Source organism: Elephantulus edwardii, unplaced genomic scaffold, assembly GCF_000299155.1.
Source record: "Elephantulus edwardii isolate Elephantulus edwardi_28Jun2011 unplaced genomic scaffold, EleEdw1.0 scaffold00155, whole genome shotgun sequence".
Classification (NCBI taxonomy): domain Eukaryota; kingdom Metazoa; phylum Chordata; class Mammalia; order Macroscelidea; family Macroscelididae; genus Elephantulus; species Elephantulus edwardii.
The window spans coordinates 7,770,111-7,783,797 of NW_006399905.1; the positions used below are offsets into that span (position 1 = coordinate 7,770,111).

Sequence of the window (13,687 nt, forward strand, 5' to 3'; positions counted from 1 at the left end):
TTTTATAAATATTCTTGGTACAGTTGTTGAGTAAAGCTATGCAATAAACTCACACTGTCCATCCAAACCAAGCCAATAAAGGTGCTTCATCTTAGACAACTTTGTGAAAAACCAAAATTTGTCATTTGAAACCACTGTCAGCTCCTCTTCATTCCTAACAGTGGCCCTCTATACCATCAGGTAAAATGCAAAGTATTCAGAAAGCCAGAATATTTAATAAAAGAATACAATTCTTGCGATAAAAACCTATAAGTCATTTTGATTAGTGTTTCTGATTTCACCAACATCATCTGGAACTATTGACATGTTGTTGTTGTTGTTGTGTAGGAACTGACCCAGTGGGTTTTCGGAGGCCGTTAATCACATGGGAGGAGATTGTCCATCCTTCTCCCGTGAAGCAGTTAGTGGCTTCCAACTGCATCCTTTGGGTGCGCAGCACAAATTACCACCTCTGTTAAATACTGGAAATCATTTATGCAATGATTTCTGTGAAGAGTAAACAAAGATAAAATACATAAACAGCCAAGCAGGTTTGTGCATATATTACCAAGTCAATAGACAAGTCATAGACAGTAGACAAATTTGTGCGTGTGTGCGTGTGTACACGCAAGCATATACTTCAGTACACATGTGTGGTAAAACACATGTTGAATTAAAACATAATCTTGGGAGTCAGATACAATAAGTGATTCCTTTAGATTTAGTTGTATACATACCCTACATTGATTTATTACTAATAGACTAGCAGTAATAACCTGATCAAGGATTAATTCACCTTTATTTTTTTAGCCATTTTTTAAAAATTAATTTTAATGAAAGTTTACAGAGACCTAGGGTTTCCAGTCATTCATTGTTCTCCCTACCTACCCCTTCCCCCCCACCAAATTCACTCTTCTCCTTGAAAAGAAAGAAAAACTCTTTCATTGTTATGCAATCCCTCCCTCTCAAGTCTGCTCCCCTATACAGCCTTCACTCTGGGCTTCTATAATGACAAGAATACCCATTCATATAGCCCTTTTAAATAGTTCTCTCCCTCATCTGTTTCAATGCCATGTACACCATTCCTCCCTTCCTTTTCTGTCTTCCATCAACCCTGATGTCAGTCCCATTTTACAACAGTGGCCCTATCCAATATTTGTCCTTTTGTGACGGAGATATTTCACTCAGCATAATGTCCTCCAAGGTAACCCATTTTGCATAATATTTCATTAGTTCCTTGTTTTTCAATGCTACATAGGATTCCACTGTGTGAATATACCAGAGCTTCTCTATCCATTCGTTTGTTGTTAGGCACTTGGGTTGTTTCCAGCTCTTTGCTATTGCGAACAAAGCCACAATAAACATGCGTGTACATATATCTGCTTGGGTGGCGGTTATGGTTTCTTTAAGGTAAATTCTCAGCAGTAGAATTGGTGGGTCAAATGGTATTTCTATTTGCAACTTTTTGAGAAAGCACCATACAGCCTTCCATTGTGGTTGCACCATTTTACACTTCCACCAACAGTGAATAAGGGTTCCAATTTCTCCATAATCTCTCCAGCATTTGATGTTTGCTGTTCTGCTAAACTTTGTTATTCTTACTGGGGTGAGATGATATCTCATAGTTGTTTTGTAATTCGTCTTTCTTATAGAGAGCAGGTTTGCTTCATTGCAGTACTATTTTCAATAGTGGTTTTATGACCATTACTATTCTGTGGGGACACTGCTTTCACACAACTCTGCTCGTACTTACTTGACAAATTCTTGAAAGAGCCCCAACTTCAGCAATAGATGCTGTGATGAAGGAAAAAAAGGAATGCCAGAATGGACTTTTATGGGACAATTACTTTCCAATTTCAACATACTTTTGGACTCCAAATACTTCTAGCCTGCTTGTTTTCACTTTTCTACATGACTGGCACTATAAAGAAAAAAAAGAAATCTTTCAGTCAAGTGGAAACAGTAGAGTGGGGCATTCCTGTGAAGGTTTAGTTCAATAAACGTGATTCTGGTCTGATGCAACACTGTCCTGGGCTTCTTATGATGAGACTCCTGAAGGGGAAGGTCAGTGTTGTAACATCAGGAGACAAGGTGGCCTGTAGAATATGAAGCAGTTCTGTCCCAACAATTCCATTCAGATGAAGGTCAGGACACAGAGCTCCTGAAATCCTGAAAGGTTTGTGTTTTTCTACTTCTTTCAGCTTTGAGCTCACACCTTTTCTCAGCAGACATCATCTCAGAACCTCTTGTGATGACCGAGGGACCCCACAGTCACATTCACTTTTCATCTTCCAGAATAGAGACCAAGTCATGTGACCTAGAATGTGGACAGATTTGTGGGCTACCCTGAAGGATGGGCACTGCTGTACCCATATGAAAAAGCTTATGCAGAAACTGGGAGGATCATGCCCCCACTTGTGAACAACAAAGTCCAGGACTCAGGAGACACTGTGATCCAACCAACTGGGAGTGGACAGTCTGTCAACTGTGGCTCTCACTTATTGATTCGACTAGTATTTTCAGATAAAGCAAGATCATTCTGGAAACTCTTCAAGATCCATACAGCACCTTCATTACAAATACAAGGGCAATTACATTCTTTCCTTACTTTATCATCAACAAAAAAGAAAAGGCTTTCACAGCTGTCCTTTAGAAGGGTGTTGAATGCATAATGTTAATTCGGCAAGTATTTTATCAACTCTAATAAAAGTTTCTAATATAAGTTACTAAAAGTACTTATTTCATAATTTCTCTCATTTGCACAAAGGGAAAGTGCCTAACTATAGTGGTTTATATCAGGTTTGTTAAAGTGCAGAGAACAGAGGTAATAAAATGCCTGTGGCCTTGCCCAAGAACTGGGAGGGCTCACTGCAGTCTTCCCTCTGCTCCTTCAAGGAGTCTGCCTTCTGGTGCCATTTAACTAAATGGACAATGTCATATGCTTGGACTGGTTCTTTAATTATAGCGTACTCTGATCATGTCTGTATATCTTAAAATACTATACAAAGAAATTTTAATAAATCTTTGTCAGAGTTCTTAGAGAAGAGGAATTTTATCCACACAAGTTTAAAATCCTTTGACAACACTTTTTCCATTGAACATTATGTACCCTCAGTTCTGAAGAGTATGTGGCTTTACAGGAAGATAATGATAGACCCTCCCACACACAAGTCAATGAGTCTTTGCCCTTAGGCAATGCACCCACGTAACACACAGAGACTTTGAGGCAAAGCACTGAGTTCATTACCACCACTCTGGACTGATAAGGGAAAAAATAAAAAGGTTGTGCACCCAACACCTTTACTGGGGATGATGATGGATCATACGACTCTTCAGCTGCTGGATCAGCTGTTAGTTTTCAACATCTGCCTCCAAAAGGAAGCAACTTTGCAATCCAGCATTTCAAATAAGCACCAAGGTCTCTAAGGGACAGAGCTCCTAAGAAGTTCAGAGACAGACGGACCCCCAGGAGTGGGGTTAATTACCTGTATTTGCAGCTATAGATGTTCACTTGGCCAGTGGTGACAATCCCAGGACTCTTGACAGTCACATCAACCGTGGACAGCTGGCTGACTTCCATGGCATACTCTACCACGATGACATAGTGGCCCACCTGTGGGACATGCAGCCGCAGCTGTAGCTCAACCTGTCAGAGAATGAATACAGACACAGCATCACCCACAGGAGAAATGCACTGGACACTTGGATGTATGCAATGATGCAAACAGCTGAGATGACACCCTGAGCATTGTCTTAAATGCCATTATGCTAAGAACTATGGTCTTATATGTATGGTTGCAAGATAAGGAATGTCTTGTTAAATCATTCATTGCTTAACTGGAATTCAAACTTACTGGGGCATTTTACATTTTTATATTCTACATCTGTCATGCCTACTTTGGGGGCTCCTATTCGTATGGAGCTCTGGTTGCCTAGTGGTAAAAACTGTGCTGCAATCTCCAAGGCAAATAGCTCAAACCCACCAACTGCTACACAGGAGAAGGGTAAGCAATCTCTTGTGTGATTAACTGTCTCTAAAAAGCCACTGGTAGGAAAAGGGAAGAAAGACTGGCCTCACTTCCAAAATCACAGACCTTTGAAAACCTAGATACCCAGAGCACACTTAGAGTAGACTAGCAGATATGACATCTGAGGCCACACCCTCAAATTTGAAAACATAAATCAGGAGGAACAGTTGTAAGCTGACACCAATGGTTGGAATGTGAAGTGTGAGAAGTATGAATGTAGGAAAACTGGCCCATACTTTGGGCATGTGACCAGGTGGGACTAGTTGCTGGAGAAAGATATTATGCTTGGAATGGTGGAGGACAAGGAAGGAAAGGAAGACCCCACATGAGATGGATTGACACAGTAACTGGGGTAATGGGGGTAGGTGTGTTGGAGTTAGTGAAGCTGGCTTAGGATAGGGCAGGGTTCAGAGCTATTGTACACAGGGTCACTGAGTTGCAGGCGACTCGATGGACTATAACAACAACAAAAACCCTCTAGAGGGTCAGTTATAAGTCGTTCCAACTCTATGGTACACAACAACAATATCTTCTATGGGGAGCTCTGGTGGCCTAGTGTTAAGACGTTACACTGAATCCCAAAGGTGTGCGGTTGGAATCCACCAGATGCTCCACAGGAAAAAGAATGTCTTCCTATTCGACTTACTATCTGTGAAAACCTGATGGAGAGTCAGCTATGTATGGGTCAGTTCTGACTCAACAGCAAACAACAATATACCTTCTACCTAGGAAAGTCCTTAGCTAATTATTTCTCAAGCAAAAGACACTTCAAGACTTGAACAAGAAAGAATTACCAATGGGAGGTAAGAGGAACAAAAATGTGCCTTAAGGCTCTTTGATGTTCTTCAATTAAAATGAAATTTTAAAATACAGTCAGGTTTTTATGCTTCCAAACAATTTTCTGTGCCTGAGTATGCCTTTTGTTTTGTTTAAAAATAAAAAACTGTGATCACAGTAGACAATATGGATGCTTTTGCACTGTTAACTAAGCGGTTGCAACAGACAACATGACTCATAAAGCCAAACATGTTTACTCTGTGACCTTTTTCAGAAGAAAAAGTATGACAAGCCCTGATAGGATCAACCAATTGGGAACACACAGAAAGGAATGTTCTTTGATGGTTACCAGGGACGGAAGGGGAAGGAAATCACCAACCACATAAGAGACAAATTAGATTGGGTGAAGAGAAAGGCAATGTACAAAAAAGGAGGCTATCAACCCAGTGCCATTAAGGAAAAGAAGCAGAGAATGTACAAGAGTTAATGATCTTTTAAAAAAAAGTAAATACTATTACACCTACAATTTGCCACTTATCATAATTACAGGCATTAATCTGTAACTGTGAGAGAAGGATAGGCAATCTCCTCCCGTGCGATTACCTCCCTCTGGAAAAACCTGCCAGAGGGTCTGCTATGGGTCAGTTCCAACTCTACAGTACACAGCAGCAACAACACTCTGTAACTGGATATTTATGCTGACGGGCAAAACGACCCATGAGCATATAGGCTTGGCGACAGTATTTCTACATTTGTATCTGCATGTGCTGTAAATAAACCCATGTAGTTGGTAGAGCAAAAAGGGGGCACAATTACAAAAACTTTTTATCCATACCCAACATCTTGACGATGGAATCACTGGGCCTGGTTTCTCATTCAAAATAAGCCCATAAGCCACAAAGAAAAGTCTTCACATGGACTATATTTAATGAATCAGACTCCATTTCATTGGAGAGCTCAGATCAGAACACATAAACCATCTACATTAATTAAGAAGTCATTTCTTAGAGGCAAGAAAGGATGGTGAAACTTCGTCTCTTTTCAGGAGATACCAGCCCATAGAGAGAGATAGCATCCTTGTAAAGGTCGATCTATACCTTCAGCAAGACGGATGGACACAATCACTACAGCCATGGGACTGGGAATGATGGAGATTGTGACTGTAGTTCAGGATAGGAGAGGGCGCAGATCTGATGTTCAAAGGGTCACTATGAGTTGTAGTCGACTTGATGGCACTTAACCACAACAACAAACATGCTGAGGGGTGCAACAAGAGTCCCACATGGATTACTTCATTTCCTAGAGCTCATGACAGAGGTACCTTTACTGTATCCACATTGTAGACTACTAAAACGAAGCCCAGCTAGATTGCACGGCTAGTTTTAATGACGATCAACAACTATCAACAAAGTAAGTTAACAGGGACCCAAGACATGAGCCTAGGCAGTTTCATTCTGGAAACCATTCTCTTAACTCACACACTACACCTAGTTTCCAAAATGGAGGGATTATTTTGCCTTGTTCCAGGATCCTTATAAGGTAAGAAAATGAAAAAAGCTATTTTCATGAAGGAGATTTTGGCTTAATAGGGGGGAAAGACTTTTGAAGAATTGCAATTAATTTTTAAAATGGAAGAGGCTACCTCTGAAGGAAGTAAGTCTTCCAGTTTGGTGGGTGGAGGCGGGCGGGGCAGGGGAAGGAAAAATGGGAAGGATTTTGTAAAACATAATGCACGAGAATGATTGTATGAAACACAATGTGAATGAAGAATAGTGTGAAGCACAAGGTATATATGATCTGTAAGCAAACCAATAAAAAAAAAAAGAAAAAAAATGGTACCTTGTTGATGGGGGTGGAGGGGAGAAAGAAAATGACCAAGTATACATAGGTGAACCTTCACTCATAAGCATATAGGCTTGGCAACAATATTTCTACATTTGTATCCGCATGTGCTATAAATAAACCCAAGCACTTGGTAGAGCAAAGGTGGGGGAGTAAGTCCTCATCAATTTAGGTATTTAATAGAAGCTGATTTAGCATCTAAGAAGGAGAATATAAACAGGACTAGCTCTTAGAAATGACAATAATATGTATGGTCTCTGTCCATTATACTCATTACTCCATGAATTTTATTGATATGAATTTTAGCACAATGGACTACAGCTGTTGTTTCTACACAACAGATAGGAATCTTGAGCCAGCCTCACAATCGCTGCTGTGCTTAAAATCATTGCTCCAGCCTAATATTATATCGATCCATCTCATTGAGGAGCTCTCTCTCTCTTTTACTGACTCTCTCCTTTTACAATCATGATTTCCTTTCCCAGGGACTGGCCTATCCTGATAACAAACCCAAAGTCTATTAGAAGTCTCACCAGCCTTGCTTCTAAGGAACAATCCATGATATGTATTCCTTAGCTTTACTTCTAAAACAGATTCCTTAATCTTTTGGCAGTCCATACTTCATGCAATACTCCCTGCCAGCACGATAGAAATTCATCAGTTCTTCCTTGATCTTCCTTACTCATTGTACAACGTTCACAAGGATATGAAGCAACTGAACATGAATCAGATGAAAATATCGGTATATAAATAAATAAATAAATATATTTACATTTATATTTTTATATTATATTTTTTATATTTATGTAATTTTTTTTCCTTGACGAAAATAGTCTCTCACTGTCCAAGAGGGTGGTCACTGGTCATATGAAATTGTAAAGCACTTGAAATGTGGAGAAATGCAACTGAGAAACTGAACTTTAAATGGTTTTTGTTTTTATGTTGAATTATTTCCTTTTTAAAAGTCTTATTGTATCTCTGGTGGCCTAGTGGCAAGAAGCTGCGCTGCAATTGTGAAGGCATGTGGCTCGAGGCCACCAGGTGCTCCACAGGAGAAAGATAGGCAATCTCCTCCCATGTGACTAACTGCCTTTGAAAACCTGCCGGAGGGTCAGCTCTGGGTCAATTCCAACTCGATGGTTTGCAACAACAATGTGTTACTGTGATACATGGAAGCTTCTTTATCTGTTTCTATAAATTTTAAAACTCTTCTAAAATAAAAAATTTGCTTAAAATAGCAATAAAATAATATTTTTTTTCTCTGATTCAGAGGTGGTTGTTGTTTTTAAATTTAAATAGCCAGGTGGAACTAGTTGTTATAGTTTGGAAAACAACAAGCCTGTTAAACATTCAGAGCAGAAGAGACTGTTAACCACCACTGTACAGTCCAGAGCTATTTATGCGGATGTGGGCCCTTCCCAGTTGCTGATCACTAAGGACCTAAGATGAATCAGAGATGAAGAAACTTCCTGATAAATCATTAATATCACTTCCTGGAGGTTGGTCCTTCTTGATATTCCACAGTATTCCATATTGTCTAGGAGGAGAAGACACACACACACACACTTAGCTGTATATGTGGGGGTCTCTGAGTGGCAAAGTTTGTCCTCAATTGCTACCTGAAAAGTTAGAAGTCCAAATCCACACAGCAAAGAAAATCTCAAAAGATTACAGTCAAGAAAACCCTACTCTGTAAGACATGGGGTCAGAATCCACTCAACAGCATAAGAGAACAACATGTGTACGTGTATATTTGTGTATATATGTATGTATATGTGTGCCTCCACCTGTGTGTGGGGGGGGGGGAATACTGATAAAGAGAAACTGAGTAATTAATATCAGAATGAAGAGGAGAGAAGATTATTCCTTATGCATGTTATTTACAACAGACACTATTCTGAAAAACAAACATTATAAAAATGAAATGAAGGCTTTACTTAGCAATATCTTAAAAGTCCTGCACCTACTACCCTCAAACTGTCAGGAACATAGTTTACTAAAATGCAAACTTTAAATGTTCAGTGAGTACTGACTGTACCCATATTTTCATTCCACAAATTTAATCCTCCAAATGACCACCTTTTTCAAAGGTACAAAACAGGATGTTGCAGGACTGAAGAGCAGTGGAAAATGGTTTCTTCAGAGCCTTTCTTTTGAGGTGGTATATTGCTGATATCATATGCTTCTAACTCAAAGCTGACATCTGTAGAGTCCTAAATTTGGTTAGAGGCTCAGAGAATCTTCTGGAAGGATATCAGTGGCAAGACCTGTCCAACAAACCTGTAAGAGCCTGTCCTCCAAATCGTGACGTAAGTGCCTTGGGCTTAGCAGTTCCAGATTCTGAGCTCGAGGAATTCAGCGGTTACAAATCCCCTATCCTGAGGGATAGGACAGTCACTGAGTGTCACATCCTTTTAGGGTAAACAAAATTTTCTGGAAGCCTTTTAAAAATGGCTCATCTGTTGTGTTTTTTTTAAAGGAGATCTTGACCTGAATTGGGTAGTGCCAGATGCTTCCCTGAAAACTGAAGTCATGGAAAGAAGATGCCAGGGTGGTCCATTCCCTGGCCATATGTGGACAGTGCTTTCAAAAGACAGTTCAGTGGACACCCAGGCCAGAGGCACGTCAAATCCAAGAACTCGACCAACTTGTGATTAAGGCCTCAGGGAAAAGGCCCCTATGTCTGAGAAGGGAACTCTGATGGCCTAGTGTGTAGAGAGTTATGCTGAAAATGCGAAGGTCACATCTCTCTCTCTGCTGGTTAAAGAGCAGCGCAACAAAATGTACAAACAGCTTCTCAAGAAGAAGATGGGCCACATCCTCCAGTTCACTTTACAACCTCGGAAACTCGTGAGTCAGCACAGTCAGTTCTGACTGAAAGGCAGTGAGTTGGAGTTTTGAGAAATGTAAGGACTCTAGTCAATGTGTCTTCAGCAGACACAGACAAGGAGGTTGTAACAGCCTTACAGTGAGACATAAAGAGGTCTTACCTCTCTCCCACTGAGGTCCACCATGACGGGGTGTGCTGGGGTGAGCTGCCTCGCCACCAAGGGTTTCAGCTCCCCATCCAGCAGGAAGTGGCTGGCTTCACAAGCCAGGGCACAGGAGAATCGGGTCACAGGCAGGTGCTGATACAACAGGCAACTTCAATGCAACAACAAGTACAGTAGTCACAACTCAGCGAACCCAAAACATCAAATGTACCCCAAGGACTTCTCCTCATTCAACATATTCATTCCTCATTCTTCTAGCAAATTGATATCAGCTACGATGGGAATTAGTAATAAATTTTTTAGCTGCATGAGGCAATGGAAAAAATCACAGGCTACAGATTTGGACTTTGTTCATGCTGTTCCCCTCACCAGCTGCACATGTTGGCACTTGGGCATGTACCAGCAGTGCACAGGCTGAAGGGTGGGGTCAGCCTCCAGTCAGCGGCGGCATGCAACATGCTCTGTATCTGTACTTCTATCGTCTACTTCCACAAAGAAAAATCACAATACTCCAGACCGACTGGTCACGGTCAGGAGCTGAGGTAAAGTGCAACTCCTTGTATGGAAAGCTCCTAATTTAGGGGAGTCCAGGAACTTTATGGCTGCTCCCATCTGTCTCGCACTAACTTGTCTTGGGCAGGTCCTGAAAAGGCACACGGTTCTGTGACCCGCAGCTGCAGCGCCGACGCCTCATAGAAGTCCCTGGGCAGCAGCACCAGATAGTCCTAGAAATAAAGACAAGAAGGACAGTCAAGCCATTTAACAAACTCTTCTTTCATAAGAATATCACCAGACATACTGGGGCCTGCTGGGTAAACTCTACACTTTGATCACTTCTTGTGTTCACTTGAGCACAAGTCCCTCTAAGAATTGGTGTTAACATATCAATGAATGAATTTTTGCTTTCAAATCTCAGCACATATTTTCTCATCTGGGTTTTTCATCAATTAAAAAAAATAACAAATACAATAAACTATTAATTGATTAAATAGTCCTCATAAATACTAGTTACTGTATGGTAACAACCTGGAAAAAGGAGTGCATTGCAGGGTGGGCTGGGGAAAAGGGGAAGGAGGAGGAGGAAGAAAATGTGCAATGATGAACTTTAAAAAAATAATAAATATTAACAAAAGAATAAATACCAGTTATGCTGAATGGTAAACACATAAACAAAAGCCACCAAACAACAATAACCAAAAAAACCACCCAACAACAAAATCCCAAACCCATTACCATCAAGTCAGTTCCAAACCTGGTGACCCTTCCGTGTTACAGGTTAGCTTGCCTTTCCACAGCACCACAGGGTGGATTCGAACCACAAACCTTTCAGTTAGTAGTCATGTGGACTACTCCACGTTGAGTTATGCCACCCTCACCAAACATTAGATCCTTTTTCCACACCAGAAAAACATGCAACGTGTATGGTACAAACATTGATGTTTTACGATTCATACAATGAAAAGGGCCCAGAGCCCCTCCTGAGAAATGAGAGGACGAGTGTGTTCACTGAATGTGCCAAGGTAAGCCTATGACATTAATCCAGCTAAGCAGCTCTTCAGGGAAGAAGCCCAGGATTCTGTGACATGAATCATTTGAAAACTTCCCAGTTCTGGCAGCACCACATTGCCCACTGAGGGAGGGGAGCTGGCCGCTATGGCACTGGTAGACTTTTTCTCTTGGGGGAGACCACCATTTTTTCATAATGGACATGAGTTGAAGCATGTGAGAGGGTGGAAACAGGAGCCTGTGCCACAGTGCAATCAGTGGTCCCCACAGTGGTCCGAATGCCTGGGTGAGATTCATTTAAAATGTTAATGTTGTTGTTGTTATGTGCCGTTGAGTCACTTGCGACTAATAGAGACCCAAAGTACAATAGCCCTAAACTCTGCTCTATCCTGTGTCAATCGCACTGTCTCGGACACACCCATCTGATTACCCCAGTCACTGAATCAATCCACTTCATAGAGGGTCTTCCCCTCCTGCGCCATCCCTCCACCCTCCCAAGCATAGTCCTGTTAATAAGTTTCTGAGGTCAGGATTATGTCATCTCATTATTTTATAGTCCTCTAGATCCTAGTGAGTTCCAGTGGCCTCTCAACAAGAAGCTGTGCTGCAATCCTCGAAGGCACATGGTTCGAGCCCACCAGCTGTTCCGCCAGGCAGAGATGGTCAATCTCCTCTCACGCAATTAACTGCCTCTGAAAACCCACCAAAGGGTCAGCTTTGGATCGGCTTCCATTCGACAGTACACAACAACAGATCCTAGAACAGTAAAGGTCAATGAGAGGCCCTCGGCAAAATGCTAGTGCAGAAAACGAGACAGAATGAGATACAGGTGGTGTTGTTATGGACTGCTGTAGAATCAGAACCAACTCATAGCTGACCCTCCAGTAAGTTTTCAGAGACTGAAAATCACACAAGAGCTTGTCCATATTTCCCCCATGAAGAAGCTGGTAGATTCTAATCACTTGTCTTTAGGTTGACAGGTCTTTACAATTGCACTAATAAAAGTAATCAAAGTTAAAAGTTGAATTGTCAAAAGTTGTGTACTATCTATAATAGTGACCAAAACAGAATAGTGGCTGAGGCTGCTTAAACGCAAACCAAAAATGCCTCATGGGGTTTGTGCTCTTGATTTAGATGTTTAGGGTCATGGTGTTACAGGACATCATGGTTTATTGGCCTAATTGTTTAGTGCTCCTGTTCTACCTCCTAATCAAATTTATAGTACTAACAAAGCTTGAAAGTGGTCATGCAAGGCACAACAATTGCTCTCTGTAATCTGGAGCAACAGAAGGAGGAGAGTCAGGTAAAGGAGGAGGCCATGACATGTCTAGAGAGCAAGAAATAGGACACAGGGGCACAGGGCCATGTGCGTCTTTCTAAAAGGGCCAGAGGGAGTAAGAACAGCACAGCCCTTCACTGTCCCCGAGCAGAAAACAGGTAAAGAGCCCGTAATCCAGCCCCAGGAGAGAGGATGAAAGGCACCCAAGCGTTGAGGACTCTCCTTCATAGGTTCGCTATGAGGCACTTAACAACAATAACATCAACATAGAAAGAGAGATCAGTTGGCCCAGAAGACAGAAGGAGATGCTACAAAGCCAAAGGTGGGTGGCTTTTACTCCGTGGCCCTCAGGCCTGTCTTTCATTGTTATTGTTCAGACATTCCTCTAGGTTGTAAAGCCCTGGGTAGCTGTGAGGCTGAACAATGTGACACTGATGTGTCAAATGTGTTAATGGCTGGTTACCCAATGCGGACAGAGAGTGGGGTGGAGCTCCCCATTAAAACAAGCTTGGAAGGAGGAGCAGCATTCACTTCCATAATAGTTTGCCTCCGGAAATCCTATGAACCTGGAGAGGATGAGAGACACCCAAGCGTTGAGGACTCTCCTTCATAGGGTCGCTATGAGTCGCCTGCTATGAGTCTCCTGCGACTCGAGGGCACTTAACAACAACAACAATCCAGCGCCATAGTGCCTCTAGAGCCATATCAACAGCAAGAGGTCTCTTTGTTTATTTGTTGTTGACTCACAGACTCAAAGTTGTATTCCTGAGAATGGGATTTATTAGGGAAGTAAGTTGGAGAGGCAAAAGAGTATTATTCAGTACAAGTCCAGGTTTTAGCCTGAGTTCCAAGTTGTTGTTATTATGTGCACCCAGTCGCTTGTGACTCATAGCAACCCTAAGTACAACAGCCCTAAACCCTGCTCTATCCTGTGCCAATCGCATTGCCTCTGACACATCCATCCCTATTACCTCAGTCACTGAATCAATCCACCTCACAGAGGGTCTTCCCCTCATGCGCTGTCCCTCCACCCTACCAAGCATGATGTCCCTCTCCAAGTACCTGTCTCTCCTTACAACATGTCCAAAGTATGTCAGACAAAATCCCAGAATCCTGGCCTCCAAGGAGTAGCCTGGTTTAACCCTCTCCAGGATGAATCTGTTTGTTTTCTTGGCAGTCCATGGTACATTCGATACTCTTCTCCAGCACCACAGCTCAAAGGCATCAATTCTCCTTCTATCATCCCTAGTCATTGTCCAACTCTCTGATGCATAACAAGTGAT

At 41.8% G+C, this 13,687-nt stretch overlaps 1 protein-coding gene across 1 annotated transcript in view; it reads right to left on the reverse strand.

Moving 5' to 3' along the window:
- The window catches only part of LAMA3 (laminin, alpha 3), a 383,386-nt gene that overhangs the window by 171,877 nt on the left and 197,822 nt on the right, over positions 1-13,687 (reverse strand). Inside the window, 3 exon segments of the mRNA XM_006895048.1 lie at positions 3,465-3,625; positions 9,617-9,770; positions 10,247-10,344. Of these exon segments, the coding sequence (XP_006895110.1) occupies positions 3,465-3,625; positions 9,617-9,770; positions 10,247-10,344 (413 nt within the window).